The 16,093-nt window shown below is 40.7% G+C and overlaps 1 protein-coding gene and 1 long non-coding RNA gene across 5 annotated transcripts in view; one reads left to right on the top strand and one right to left on the bottom strand.

Moving 5' to 3' along the window:
- The window catches only part of LOC108163215, a 147,883-nt gene extending 133,408 nt beyond the window's left edge, over positions 1-14,475 (bottom strand). For all 3 annotated transcript variants that reach the window (XM_017298374.2, XM_033388627.1, XM_033388632.1), the window contains exons 1-2: positions 14,044-14,475; positions 5,179-5,316 (exon numbers count right to left, since the gene is read on the bottom strand). In XM_017298374.2, the coding sequence (XP_017153863.1) occupies positions 5,179-5,219 (41 nt within the window). In that variant the 5' untranslated portion in view covers positions 5,220-5,316; positions 14,044-14,475. The remainder of the gene's footprint in view (positions 1-5,178; positions 5,317-14,043) is intronic.
- LOC108163261 lies at positions 6,398-8,313 on the top strand. Of its 2 annotated transcripts, none has more exons than XR_001775655.2 (3): positions 6,398-6,861; positions 6,909-7,603; positions 7,671-8,313. It is a non-coding gene; the product is annotated as an uncharacterized LOC108163261 (long non-coding RNA). The 2 variants fall into 2 exon arrangements; XR_001775653.2 differs by having other exon boundaries at positions 6,399-6,861; positions 6,923-7,603.
- Positions 14,476-16,093: the final 1,618 nt, after the last annotated feature.

Here is a 16,093-nt window from a genome sequence, read left to right as displayed (position 1 = left end):
ACCTCGGATTCGTGTTGAGGTCCACAAAATACATGGGGATATGATGCTCTGGACAGGCGCGCACGACACTTTTTTTTTGTGGGGCTGTGGTATGTACGGAGTGAGGAAAACAATTCACTTCGAATATTCTTTATCTTTCGCTGCTGCTTGTGTAGTCCAACGAATCCTTACATATCTGAACTGCAAGTATTTCGCTTCATTTGTTGATTGTACCCGGCAGATCGTGGACCATATACCATGTACCACTTGACACCGTTCAAGTGCCTCCGGTCAGCGATAAGATCAAAGCTTGAGGAAACTGGTATAAAAGACCCACCAGAGGGCGTAGCCAATGCAGTCCAACCATTATCACTCGGCGGAGAAGAAGAAACTTCAATAGGGAAACCATTAACTCGTTAAAAGTTCTAAAATGAGAGTTTGTGAGTAGCTCCCGGAAGCACCCGCTGATAATCGACTCTGATGGTATTCCTCTTTCATGCAGTCAACTTGCTGCTGATTGGAGTTTTGATTGCGTTGTGTGTCAGCGCGGAATCGGTGAGTGCTCACCCTCCTAAGGACGAGCCCAGGCCCGAGCCATGTGACACCACGACGAAACCACCCTGTACTACACCAAGACCCCCATGTACAACAACAAGACCACCCTGTACTACACCAAGGCCTCCATGTACAACAACACCACCACCATGTACAACACCAAGGCCCCCATGTACAACAACAACGCCACCCTGTACCACACCAAGACCGCCATGTACAACAACTAGACCCCCATGTACAACAACAATGCCACCCTGCACCACACCAAGGCCGCCATGCACAACAACAAGGCCACCCTGTACTACACCAAGGCCCCCATGTACAACAACAAGGCCACCCTGCACCACACCAAGGCCGCCATGTACAACAAAAAGGCCACCCTGTACTACACCAAGGCCCCCATGTTCAACAACAAGGCCACCCTGTACCACACCAAGGCCCCCATGTACAACAACAAGGCCACCCTGTACCACACCAAGACCCCCATGTACAACAACAAGGCCACCCTGTACTACACCAAGGCCCCCATGTACAACAACAAGGCCACCCTGTACCACACCAAGGCCGCCATGTACAACAACAAGGCCACCCTGTACTACACCAAGGCCCCCATGTACAACAACAAGGCCACCCTGTACCACACCAAGACCCCCATGTACAACAACAAGACCCCCTTGTACAACAACAAGGCCACCATGTACAACAACACAGACTCCATGTACGGAACCAACCACCACTCCGTGCCCCACACCAGCCCAAACGAAGGCCCCCGCCTCACCCGATAACGGCAACACCGGCAACAACGCAAATACCAATACTGGCAACAAAGCAAATACCAACACCGACAACAACGAAAATACCGGGAACGTGGCTCTTGTTCAGATTCTGATCTCCCGGCGTGACTGTCGCGGCAAGGACGAAGGTACCTATCTGGCCGACAGACGCCATTGTCGCCACTACTACGTGTGCGACGGGCAGAGATCAAGGCGCCAGAACTGTCCTCAAGGACAGTGGTTCGATCGTGCGCTGAAAACTTGTCGTCAAAGCAGCGAGGTTATCAATTGCCTGGCTATGCGCAATTAGGAATTCAGATATTCCAGATTGAATTGAAATGGAAATGAAAATTTAAATGATCCACAATCAACCTTTCTATCGCGCGTGAGCTATCTACATATGTATATTCCAAATTTTTACAAGTCAAACCATACTATTTCAATAGACCTGCAATTTATTCGATTAAGTATCAATGAAACTAAAGTAATATGTATGTTCATATATTTTGAAAGCAATAAACTAATTTTTCATAGCCATAAAAGGATTAGTGTGTCTTCAATAGAATGTAATAGCTCACGCTCAGTCACGGGGGACAAAAACACACGTGGATCAGTACATACTTTGTTATTAAACCTGTCAAAAGTCTCTGAGTCATAGATATGCAGGCGTTCTGTATAATTTCACTATTGGACTTATATGCTCTTTAGCCGGGAAGTCTTTAAAGATCGACTTCTTGGTTAGGCTGCCGTATAAAATGGCAATGCGTTTACAGATCCAAAGTCACTTCCAAAGTACCTGCAACTGTACATTCAACCTGTTACCAAAGAGAAGCGGGCGCTAGTCCTTTGGACATATGACCGCCGTTTCAAAAATGATTGCTTCTGCCCCCAAAACAGATTATAATGGATTCATGACATGGACTAAGTTTTTAAAACGAAGTTTATCATCGATTACAACGGACGCACAACGAAGTCGGAGGCGTTGGAGCGCGATCTGGATGGGGCAATACCAGCGCAAGCATAACTGCATTTTGGCAAGTGCTAGCCGTGTTTTTAAGTAAATTAATTCTTGCAGCGCCTATAAACGAAACGAAACTAAATATCTTGATGTTCCCTGAGGTTCCGTTAGGTACTATGTATCATACAGAACATACTGTATTAGATGCAGCGCGTTCTAAATTTAAAGGAGCCCAGGACACCACTTAATTTCCTGGATCGCGGGTGAATAACTCGAGTTATCCCTTCGGGATGGGGTCAATCTCTTGTGTATGGAGATGCAGCAGCAGGAAACATTTCAGAAGCTTTAATTTAGTTACGCGAATCTATCAAACTATTAATAATATAAATATATGTATATATGTACATACGTGTACATAGAACACAATCGATTAAGCTGTCTAGCCGACCCCTGGTGGGTCTCACTCTCCCTTGAATGGTCATCAATTTACCCGACAGTAAAATAAAGAAAACTTTCAATCAGCCAAACAAAAATTGCGAAAAAGCAAAACAAGCTCATAAATTTGTCAACACTTTCGACGAGGGTGCCAGCAGTGGGGGCCACCAGAGTGTGCCACAGTTTGGTGCACATCTATATCCCTTTTATAGGCGTCAACTTTTCGGTCGAGGACTCGAACTCAACAACAGTGCGACAGTTGTGAGTTAGTGTCTGTGGCATTACTACGTCAGGCTATTTATTATGACCCGCGAACCCTGTTCAGGAACTCGAGAACGGGAGGAGGCAGTCAGTAGTTGTATTTGACAAGGCAAAGAATTTATTTGTCGATAAGCATCCATGATTTTCCGCTGTGGGGTAGGCCAATCTGAAATCTCTGAAAGTTACTAAATCAACCAGGGGAAGTGGTGCCGAATGGTTATTCATGTGGTGATGCCCGTTTCAAGTGTGCTCTTTGCTTGGATTGATGTACCTTTGAACTGCGTTTGATGTCTTTTTGAAGCATATACTGTTTGAATTTGGCAAACGCTCGATTTCAACTGCAGAGAATTGTATGCATATAATATCGGCTTAATATTACTTTTATGTACGATTGATATTATTTTAGTTGTCTTATCCTACTTTCTGTCTATTGCTGCTGTGGCGGCTACTTAAGGGTCATTGGGTGGCTGCAGCAGGCATTATCGCGCATCCGATTGTGCTTTATTATGTTCGTACACTTCCTTCACTTTTCTGTCGATTTTTAGCGTGTTGGCTTTTCCATCGTTGCGCTTCACCTCGCTTGTTTGCGGCATTTTGCATGCCTTTTTATTTATTTTTTTTTGTTGGTTTTTCTTGTTACTTTTTTGTTTGGGTCACCAACACAAATCAAAACGTAAAGCGCCGCAGAACGAAGCAGAGTGGAGCATCGCACTGCTCTGCGTCGCTTCAGACTTTTATCATATTTCAGTTGGGCATTGGACCACCAAAAATAAAAAATAGCCAAAAAAATATCAGCAAGAACGTTAAATCAAGTTTACCGACTATGGGATACCCGCTACTCCTGTCAAAACGTGCATAACACTAACTAGCAGCACATGAGTCACAGAACTTATACATCCCTCGAGTAATTCACAAGGATCCATTTTTGAGCTCAACTACAAGTTGACTTCGAAGTTTGATCAATCACTTCGCAGCCGGTGACGATCTATAGACTCGAAAAAGAGGCAATCGATCCATTTGTCACCGGTTCGCAGAAAAGTGTAGTTCAGTACGTAGTTTCTGAGATCGAAAGCGCATCCCTCTGGCTTGCAGACTCATCTAGTGTACCCTTTCACTGCACGAGTAGCGAGGGTACAAAGAAAGAGAGAAATTGAAACAACATGGAAGGACCGCGGCTAAGGATACCGATACCCCATTCCATTACCAACAAAACGGACCAACGCAATAAAATACACAAAACTTTAAATGCAAAATGGTGGTTTGGTTCCGTTCCGTTCAGCCTTTTGCAAGGACTTGCCGAGCCTTCTCCATTCATTCATATGTACGTACACATATCCATTTTGCTATGGAGCACAAAGTGGCGAATGAATCGTATTTGCACATTTGGCCAAATATCAAACAATAATAAAAACAAAAATCAAAGCAAAATCAGATTCGACGAGTCGTTAAAGGTTTCATCGTAAAATCTTAAGTATTGCAGCATCTTCATATGTTTTTTGAGTGCCACTTGTTGTCTTGGGCCTACTTTGGTTAAACATTAAGTTAAACAAATTGACTAGGAAGTCGTGTGACGGTATGCTAGAAGCGATATTTCGTGATATTTCATTCTATTGAACCTTCGCTGATAAGTTAAATTTTGGAGCACATGCTACGAACGTTTGTCTAACAGCGAATAGATGATATTTTCCAAGTTCCAATTCACTCTAGACACGATTCAGTGCTTTTTCTCAGTGTGTCTGATCGATCTATTGATGTTATCCATCCATACTAGATATAGGTACACACTTCTCAAAGTAACAAGCTCCCATTATCTTGAGGCTTAAATCTAACTAAATGGTTGCTTAATTTACCAAACTACTCAATAATATTGTTTTTATTAATTCCGAAAATTAAAGTGCAACAATCAGCTGCTAATAGCCATGATTAGGAGCAGTTAGAACGTTAGGGCTAATTCTCCTGTATTTTGTTTCGCGTAGGTGCGTTTTTTATGTGAATTTATCTGCAAAACAAAAAACGGTGTGTGTGTGTAAAGCTAACAAGGGCAATTTGTTTGTTGTCGTTTAATTTATGGGACGTTAAAAATCGCATTTACAATCGGCCATCGATACCAGACCCCAGCTGCGGTCGATATTCAAGTTTTTGTCGCTTGGGTGCCAGTTTTTGCTGAGTTTTGTGGATAGTTTGTGGTTTTCATTAATAATTATATTTTACACTTACCACAGGAATCCCGGCAAACAAAATATGCGTATGTTAATCATACGCCATGTTGTTGATCGAATGGTTAATATATTTGTTTGTTTCTATTGAATTTCTATGATTTTCCAGCTTGAATTCGAATTGAGTCAACGGATTATTCTGCAAAAGAGTATAAGAGATTTTTCATAAATTATTTCATCTGAAGGAATAAAGATCAATTATACAAATTAATAACTAAAGAGCGAAGAAGATCCACAAAATTCCAAGTTCGGAATTCTTGCCCTTGGATGCAGCCCCAGAGGCCGTTCCACAGTCTTCAATACAAGGAGAGAAATCCTTGGGGCCCTGAAGTTAGTCTTCCTTTAGTTTTCATTGCGGGCTTTCCCCGTTTTCACTGCTGGTGTTTTTGGGTTCATTTTGCAGATTGCGCGTTGAATTTTTAATTGCGCTCGCAACGAAAAATGCACAAAATTACAGCTAAACTTTAAATTAAACTTGAAAGTGCACGCACATACACGTACACATGCCCATGGGGGTAGTTGAGAGCGAGGCGGAAAACGGAGTTTAGTTGGGCGGGGCTGTGGATGTGGATGTGGCTGTGCTATGGGGGTATTCAGGCCGAAAGTGCCGCACTTTATAACGAGCCCAGCTATTTCAATTATTAATTAATATCTCACACTGGAAAATGGCGCAGACAGACCGACATACAGGCACCGACACACTCACACCCACACTCACACCCTCACCCACACTCGCCTTCATACAGTTACCGCCGAAAGTTTGCCTCCATTTGCAAGTGAAAGTTGGGCGCAAGTAAAGTAGTTTTCGGAGCAATTGAAAAACGTTCAACGGAAAAAGTTTGCGGCGCTCAGTTCATTTTTCCCATTTCCCCTTCGCTGTTGTGGCAACAGCAACGAAAATGCCCACAATTTGGGGAATGAGTATTTGAAATTTTATTTCCTCTCTTTTTTTTGCATTTGGTTCACATATTTTCCGAATTCAATTAAACGCAAGACCAAGAATATCAGCTCAAGAAGAAAGGAAGCAAACTTTTGTCGCCTCGTCAGAAAAAGCCAAAGGAATCGCACTCTCATGAATCTTTTGAATAATAATCCATAATTCAAGTAAATTTTGCTATAAACAATCTTTAAACAATGGTGCTTTGTTCTCAGATGGTAGCAGACTGTAGATTTGAGTTTGGAGAATGTCGAATTTGCATTTGTTAATCCATCTAGTAATCTTTCGCTTCAGGCTCATTGAACATGACGGCTAATCCCAATCAACAACCAAATTTCAGTAACATTTGTCGGCTATTTTAGTTTAAGATTAGATTACAAAAACTCAGAAAAAACCATGGCCCATATTCGAAGACTGAGCGAGAATGAGCAACACAGGTTCAAAAAGTGGCTGCAGGATCTAGACATCACTCTAAACGACCGCACCCGACGGGATGTCTACTGCAATGTGCCGCCGGTGGCTCGGATATTCAAGAGGAGCCACAAGCGTGTGGACCTGAACTGCTACCCCACAGTTAGCAGCGTACCACTGCGTCTCAAGAATTGGAGAGTGTTTAATTTCAGAGTTCTAAGAAAGCTGGGCCTGTGCCGAGCACCGTGGGAGCTGCAGAACCTCGCCGCTGGCAAAGAAGGGGCTGTTGACTGCTTGCTATTCGAACTGATGGAACGTGTGTCCAGGGTCTAAAAAGTAATTATTCGAACTACAACTATTTAAAATTCTCAATAATTCTCAAGTGATGATTGCTCAGTGAGGCAGAAACAAGACTCTGGGGCAGAAGAGTCCCGGCTCAAAAATTATCTGCAAATGTGTGGCATTCCAGGAAAGCCATCTACGCATCGAAGGAAAATGATTGCCTAATTAAAGGATATCCCAAGAACCAACAGAACATAAGTATGCGACAAGTGTGTGTGCATATTGGCAGACACTGTGCCTAACCTTGACAGCACTGGCACACTTCCCTCCCACATCTGTGCGTGTGCGTGTGCCTGTGCCTGTGCCTGTGCGAGTGTCTATGCAGGTTTATAGTCGAATAGAATTGTCAGCGTGTTGGGAAATTCACATCATGTTACAGCTTATTATCGCCAGAGACAGACGGGGACGGGGCGGGGACGTAGACGGAGACGCAGACAGAAGCTGATGAAAGGCCGCATAAGCAGTGCAGCATAAAGAGAGGCACAACAGAACAAAACAGAACAGAACCTTAGGAAATGCTAAGAAAAGTGAAAGTGGAAAATTCTATTGCACCTTTAAGATGGTCGGGATGGAGAGCAGAGACATATACATACATATGTATGTAATATATGAAAATAAAAATCGTATAAAATACCAGCAAGGAGAACAGTAGAATATCGTAGCATGGCTACGAATACAGGATACCTATTACTTCATTTTGACGATACTTCTTTATGAATGGAATTGCAACAAAACAGTAGGTCTTTCATCGTTCTTCTACTATATAAAATAACTTTATCTTAAACCTTTTTTGAAAATTACAGCACTCCATAACTCAAATTACCTGTGGATGCTGCCGTTTTTTGTTTCTGTCCGCTACTGATGCTCAAATACAGTACACCCCGTCGTCTGTGGGAGTAACAGGTATGGAAAGACAAGAAGACGGCGATGAAGAAGCTGGCTGACATGTTTGCTGCTGCTGCAGTCAGCCCCACGGCAAACACAAATTCTTCGGCAATTTATTATTAGAAAGAGGCAGACGCCACGAGGCGAGGCCAGCCAGCGCCAAGCCATAGAGTAGGCGGAGAGAGAGAGGGAGAGGTAGAAATACTCCTAGAGAAGAGAGACCGACCAGCAGGAGCGACGGACCGCCAGAGCGGCAGAGCAGCGACTGCATTGCTCGCAGGGCCATGACAGCTGTTTATGTAGTTGTCGGCAGCAGCTACAACTACAACCACAACTAAGCAGCAGAACCAGCAGCAGCAACAACCACAAGAGTCGTCGAGCGTCGCAAGCACGCGTCTCGGGCAGGGATTTCCAAGCAATCGACCGAATGGCTACCCTGTAAGGTCAACATAGATGGATACCAGGTCTGAGGACGATTGAAACGATTGATTGCGGCTCCCCCCAAGGCTCGTTCTAAATTCTTCTGTATTGCAATACAAAATTTAAGAATTTAAAAAACAACAGGCAAGACTTTGAATTTCTTGGATCGTAATTTCGATCTCTACCAAATCAAGAGCATAGTATTTCCCAGTTCGCATATCCCCGCGTATACCCTGCGGTCTATAAGGAGTAAATATTTTCCATGTTTATTATTATTTTAGAACAACAACATGATAGCCGTATCCGTCGGTGTAAGGGCGTGTGAGTGTGCGTGAGTGATTGGGTTGACTGGGTGGATAAGAGGCGACCCCATGGAGGAGGAGACGGCGCTGGTGGATGGCAATGGTCACACACGCGCCGCCATATGCCTCAAAGTCTCAACCACTCGGTGTGGCTATCGCAGCGACGCTGCCCCGTTGCCTAGTCAATATTTCATTTGGCACTTGAACCAAATTCTTTTAGTTTTCTGCGAAGGTTGACGCCGAAGCTGAAGCTGACGTCAACGTCATCAGAGCAGCAGACTAGCAGAGCAGCAGAGCAGCAGAGCAGTAGCCTCGGTGTCAATCAGTCCACCTTTAGTAATGGATTTCGTGTTTATAGATTGTATTTTCGTGTGCGGTTTTGTAATTCAGCTAATTTCACCAAAAGCCAACACAACAGGAACAGACACGGCATTTTAGCGACGAGAACCGTCCAAATCCATACAACCGAAAATGCAGGCAAAAGTGGCCAACAAAAGCTAAATAAATAGCTAAAAACACACAAAAAACAACGAGACAATTTCAACATTTTCTGATGACAATGCAATCTACAATTTAATATTGCAATTTTCGTCGCACAAAGCAGGCAAATAATGGCAAAAAAAGGGGGATAAAGAGAAAAAATTTTAATTTTAAAATTAAATAAAATCATGGGTGCAGAATGTTAGCAAATTTGCAGCGATGCATCGAGATACAACACAAACTCCGTTTGTATGCCCAGAGGCATGCCACATTCCTACGAGTATTCACCATTTGCCCGTCACTACGAGTACAATATATCGCATTTAATTCCTGTTTGCCTTGGGGAGCTCTCTGTTCCGGAATTACTTTAATTGATCGAAGCTTGTGTGTTGCACACAAAAGTGCACCGTAATGCCTGTCAAGCCCCTCTAGGCATACATATCATATCGCTATTCCATTGTTTTTGTGTGGTCTGATTTGCAGCTAAAGATATCATTCTTTGGTGGTTCTCATTTGTTTAGTTTTGCCAAATCGATTTAATGACTCTCATTTTTGCATATCTTCATTATACTCTTTAAAGCTCACGTTTAACAATTTAAGGGGGATATCAAAAAGTAATTTGTCTTAATTTTTATCTTGTCTTGTTTCCCTTTTCGTTCGTTTCCAGAAACATTTACCCAAGTCTTGAACGCATAACCGCAATCAGGTCATATAGCAGCCTGCTCCTATAACAATGTGCAGATGTACTACAATATACATATATATTATATATATGTACAGATCTGTATATACATGTATTTACATGAGTATTTCCACTTTACATCTTTGGCTTTGTTGTGGCACAAATTTCTGCAGTTGCCGCAAAAAAAAAAAGAAGAACAGAACAGAACAGGAAAGAAAAGGAAAAACAAAAAACGTGAACTTAAACCGCAGCAAAGTGGTAAAGATATACTCGTATGCATATAAAAGTTACATATATTAAGGATATATTATACGGCTATAGACTATACAAGGCAACCATTTAAGCCCATCATTGCGAGTATAAATAAAACAAATAAAAAGCGAAAATCAAATAAAAAACAGAACTTAAGGCTGGCAAAAAGTGAAAGCTTTAGTTTTTCATTCGCTTTCATTCATAAGCGCTCTCTTTCTTTTTCTTTGTTGAAATGGCAATGTTGGTTTTCCATTTTCATGCCATTTTGCATTTTCTTTTCTTTTCTCTTATTTTTTTTTTTTATTATATTTGGTCAGTTTTTTCTTTGGTGGTGGTGGTGCTGCTGCTGCTGCTCATAATGAAAGCGATTACAAGCCGACAGCAAAGCACGGACGATAATCAGGAGCAGGGTGGGGTAGGGTCTGGTCTGGATGGAAAAGTGCTCTGAGAAAAATAAGGAATGGAAAGAAGCCATTTCCTCTTTTTCCTCTCACATTTTCCCTGCCCTGCCCTGCCACTCTCAGTTTGCTATTTGTAAAGTTGTCGGGTGAATTTATGACATTTATTGAAATCGTTTTTCTCTTTTGGGAGCTGGCTCCCCTCCTTTTTGCCAACTTTTGTGCTCGCTCTTTTTCTGTTCTGATTAGTTATATGCGATTGCGTTGATATTGTTAACTGCGTACCACTGCAGTGGCAGTACCCTTTCCGCTTTTCCCAATGGTAATCCCCTCTGACTACAGCTGCAATTAGTTTTACATTCCCTGGGAAAAGTGCTGGAAAATTTAGCACAATGCAAAAGGCTTTCGGGCAGAAATAAACACACAAATAAATGAAAATAATATACGGGGATGAATACAAAAGCACAAAAACGACAAACAAATAACAAGAAATCCTCACAAATGAGAGAACCTGTTGCTTTTCCTACAAAAGAGTCAGAGGGTCAGTCGGCCAGGGAGGGGGGGAGCGCTGGCTAGGGGAAGGCAGTTAAGCTAACCAAAAGCAGAAAATAAAGAGAAAATCCAGAAAGGAAAATCGTTAAAGGAAGTTTCGGTTTAACGGCACAAAAAAAACTTTTGGCTTAATTTTATTGAAATAAATGGAACCAAAAATTGAAATAAAATTAATCCCCACCAATTCAGAGAGATAAAAATAAATGACGCTTAAATAATAAAGGGGAAGACTGCATAAAAAATGTTTAAACAAAAACCGAGTTTATTCGGTTATATGTGTGTTTGATGAATCTGCTTTATGCAAATTAAAAGTTGTACGCAAAAACGCACAATAATAGCACACTTGTACATACATACATCCTTGCAGAGAATAATATGATTTTTAATAGATATTTGCATTTCCTGGAAGGAATATAAGTATTTTTTATTTAAATCGAGTGTTTTAAAGCCACATATCTGACTGTAACCTTGGCTGACCCTTATGTCGCGTACAATAAATTCTTATAAATTATACAAAATCATAATTAAAGTGCCATAAAATAAATAAAAGCCGAAAAAACATGTTCTTGGATTTTTCGTCAGCAAAGGGTTAATTGTTGTCCCTTCCAAAAATGTTGTAAAAGAACAACCCAAATTGAAGAAAAAACTTTACCGCAAACATTTTGTTTGCCTTGCACAAATTTTTTGAGGGAAAAACATGCACAAGAAGAGGAAAATTATAATGAGAAAAAGAGCGGAAAATGGAAAACAAGATGAATAAGAAATCGACGATGGCGCAAAAAGTGCGTATACTCGACAGCCTTGAGCCACATATGTGGGGCCCAACGGATTGGGATTGGGAGGAGAGCCCCGCCGCCACAGACAAGTCGAACCAGATGAACATAATGCAAAACTTTGGCATCCGACGGAAGAGAAGAGATGTACAAGGGAAAGAGAGAGAGAGAGAGTAGTGGAAGTCGAGAGAATTCACTGAGGCGGCTACAAAATAAAGAAAACTTAAAAAAACCAATTGGGAATCGTCAAAACTAAGTCGACTAGAGGAGTGCTCTTTAAGCAGATATGTAAAAAATGCTAGACAGAAGAGCCGAGACTAGGGTAACAATCGTTAACAAAAAGGATTCAAGAACAATTCACGGATAAAGCTATAATGAGCTATAATTGCTATCAATATCGGGCTCAATAAATATTAGTATACATGACAGAAACTTGAAAGAAGAAACTTTTTAAATTATATCAATTAAAAACTTATCAGTTTTCTGAGACGCTTGGCAATATAAATTGAAGTTAATGTTATAGATTATCATCTATGTACATATGTATATAAGGCATTGATTAGCAATCAACCCCTACTAATGCGGAATATCTAAGAATTATACAAAAAAGTTTTGGCTCGTCGTCGTCCCATATTCTACACATATCGGTGCGAGCGAGCGAAGCTAGTGAGCTGGGGGTGGGTGCAGGGCTTGCTCCGTAGTATTTTGATAATCATTAAGATGTGGTTTTGAAAACGGACATCATTCGAATAAAAATTACCTTTCAGGGGGTTAGGCCTAGCAGAATGCGTAGGAATCTTTGGATAGTCTTGAATGTTCTTCAAAGAAGTTTGGTTCGATTTGTTATAGAGTGTTTCAAGGCTGATATCAGACTGTCACAAAGGCATTTTTTAAGAGAGAAAAGGAATTTCAGCTTATGTCAATCGGAAAAAGAACTATACCCCCAACCGCTAAATGCGTTCTGGGGTATCCAGGGGCAAATCGAAGGAAAACCTTCGTCAAACTTGCCGCTATCAAAATTTGTTGTTTGCTGAGAGGCAAATCTTTTTCAATAACAGCAACAACACCGCGCCTATTACGCATGTGTAATAATTTTCATTTTCATTTTTCCGATTTTGTTCCTTATTTTTTTTTGTGCTTTTTTCGATCACAGCTGTGTCGGACAAGCGGCTTGGGGTGGGGGGAAACACTTGGTGGCAGGCGTTTAATTTTTGCTCTTGTTTTTGTTGCCGCCTTTTATTAATGAATTTTCTCTCAATTCTTTTCTTCTTTTCTTTGCTTTGCTTCGCTTTGGCTTTTCTATCCTCTGCTGCTTCGCTATGTCGTCTATTTTATGTGTTTCTTTCTCGTTCATTCTGTTCTTGTTTTTTACTATTTGGGCTAGGTCTAAAAATATGTCTGCCAATTCGCTAAGTGGCCCCAAACTTGTCTATATGGGATACACAGAAAATACAGTGTAAATTGCCTAAATGGAACTTGTTTTCAAATACATAAAGACAAAAAATTTATGATTATGATTAATAAAAAAAAAGAACAGAAATATTCGGCAATAAAATTGATAAAAAGACAGGAAATTTGTTTAACAAATCGTACTATTAATTTAAAATCTGAAGGCAAGACCCGATGTTTACTGTATAAATGAGGAAGCAGGAATGAGGAAAACCAATATTCATCATAGGAAGTGTATAGAACAAATACCCCATCGAATGTTCAAAAATAGTTTAAGGCATTTGTAAAAAACTACACATCTTTCTATAAAATATGGAAAAATAGTAAATGTGATTATAAAGAAGACAAGAAATCCAAAAAAAATCAAAGAAATACAGACATATGTATGTAGATACACAATGGACCCGCCTGCTCTTCTATCCTCGTATTTTCCATTTCCCCAAGGCTTAGCTGAAAGAAGCATCTTCGGGGAAATTTTAATCCAAATTCAAACTCAACTTTAACTCATTAAAACTACATTTTGGGGCCGAGGCTCAAGCTCATTAAATGCAGATTTTATTCTGCTCCAAAAAGTGCTGCGTTTTTTTTCCACTTTAAAACTGGTTACTGTTGTTGCTTACTCTGGAGATTATTATTATTATTCCATATTTAGATGAATTTATTGCATATTTGTTTTCTTTTTGGGTGTTTTTCCATTCTGTTATGCTTTGGAAATTGATATTTCTGAGTAAACTAATGAATGTTTTTAAATAATATTGGTTTTCTGTGCTAGAAAAAACATACGATATTCACACTCACACAATTTTTTTCTTTAAACTTTAAACTTTTTAATTGGTTATTAAAGATATTGTATCTGTATTAAGAACACATATTTTATTTATTTCTTTATTGACATTTGACGAAAAAATTAATGTTTTTCCAAGACCAATTTAATTGAAATTCAAAAACATTTTCTATTTATGAATAAATATATTTTTGTATACTTTTTCTGTTGTTCAGATTCCTTTGAAATGTTGCTATTACATTTCTCGAAGTATATTTATTAATTTTTGGCGCGCATTTCTCCCCAGCCGGCACATTGGTACACTTTTCACACACTCGAATTTCCACAGACAAAAAATTACAACAAAAACGAAATTATTTTAACCAAAAATATAACTTTTATTTGAATTATCCAAAGTTATATCCTGAGAGGCGCTTTTCACTAGAGTTTTATTTGGTTTTTGTGGACGAACCGCGAACGCGATGTTTTTGTTATGCTGTTTCTCTGTTGTTTCTTGGACGTGATTGGGGCACGCGAACCGCTCGAATCGACTCGACGTGTCCGTGCACGTGGCCAACTCGACGTAGACTGAAAGCTTAAGCGTAACGGTATCTGGAATGTGCCACCGCGCTGCATCGAGTCGGTAACTCGACTGTTGCTACTGCTACCGCTGCTGTTGATGCTGCTGCTGCTGCTGCTGATGTTGCTTCCACAGTCACAGCCACAGCCCCTTCCTCCGCCCTTGTTCCTGCCTGCCCCAACGCCCCTACGCCTCCACAGTGGCTGCTTCGGAATCTATCTGCTCCCACTCAATGCTGAGTGAGTGTAAAAGCCGAGCCGAGACGAACGCCACCCGACTGATTGTTTCGTCTGCTCCCGACTATTTTTAGCTCACACGAAATTTCCCCTTAGTCCGAGAGAGACTACTCCATCGAGCCTCAGAGTGTATTAATGTAGGGTGAGGCATTCCCAGAGAGCGCTCCTGAGTGGTTTTACTCACGTGACACAAGGATTTTGTATATATTAATAGGGAAATAATTTCAATCACTCGAATTGATAAATATTTGGCTAAACAAACTTCGAGGTCAAGGAACAGAAAAGTGTTTATCCCAGATTCTCTGCCGTAATGTAATAAATGTATTCTAAAAAAACCTTTTTTCCCGAATTGGGATCCTTGATAGATTACACAAAAGACTGAAGCTTATTGTTTGCTGGACAAAAAAAAAAGCCATTCTACCATCATAGAAAAGTGTGCAGAATGGTTGGAGTACCCAAAGAGAGACATTTTTTTGTTTATATCCACTCGAGACACTTTAACCAAACACCACGCATTTGGATGGTCAGGCAAAACGTCCTCATCCACATATCCTCATGCCTGTGTCCGGCAGATACAGCAAGGCCCTCTGGAATGGCACGGGCAATACCAGATGAATATCCGAGACCTCGATTCCCACGCCGAGGGGTTACCCTCCTGACTGTAATATTCTCTTGTTGATTCGATATCATCACTTATGCCAGAATATAAAAAACAAACGCAATAATACATAGGCATCATTGGAAAAAGCCAGGAGAAAATTCTGTATAGTCGTATGTGTCGAAACCTTTTGAAATGCTCGCGCCTATATTTAAGATTCGTCAGACTGGATGTTTTAGGTGATGTATGGCTAGAAAAACAATATGCAAGCTCAAAGGAATATATGTATGTCAATATTTGGGACAAAAATGGCTAATTTCTCAGTGAAACCAGTTCTATTCGCGAATGTGGAGGATGTGCCAGGCCATCACCTAATATAAATACACCCTGCCCACAGAGAGAGAGAGAGAGAGAGGGAACAGTAGTGAGAGAACGAGCTTTGAGTGTGTTGTAGATTTTTCTCACTCATTTCCGTAGTCAGTTCCGGCGTCTTCCTGGCCCAAGGAAGTTGTAACCCCACTGACAACGACAACAAAATCCGTATTTTTTTGTTCATTCTTTTCTTTGCAATATTTTTTATTTTTTTTTTTTTTGGGTGGTGGGAATGTCAAATGACATTCTGGGATCACAGTCTGAAGAAAACATTTTGAAATATGTTTGGAATGCATTTTCCTGTTGCTGTTTTCCCTTTGGCGGAGGTTTTTCTTTGTTTACCTTTCGTATTCAGAATATTTCAGACCAGAAACTACAGCAGCAGAGATAAGGAAGATATTTAAAAAAAAGTATGAATATTTTTCGGAGACGAAAATGTGGGAAAAATTCAAAGCGATATTTAGGTCTCAGATATTCAGTCATT

This window comes from Drosophila miranda, chromosome XL (assembly GCF_003369915.1).
Source record: "Drosophila miranda strain MSH22 chromosome XL, D.miranda_PacBio2.1, whole genome shotgun sequence".
Lineage (NCBI taxonomy): Eukaryota > Metazoa > Arthropoda > Insecta > Diptera > Drosophilidae > Drosophila > Drosophila miranda.
The sequence above is the reverse complement of the archived record's forward strand: the minus strand, read 5'-3'. Positions and strand labels throughout refer to the sequence as shown.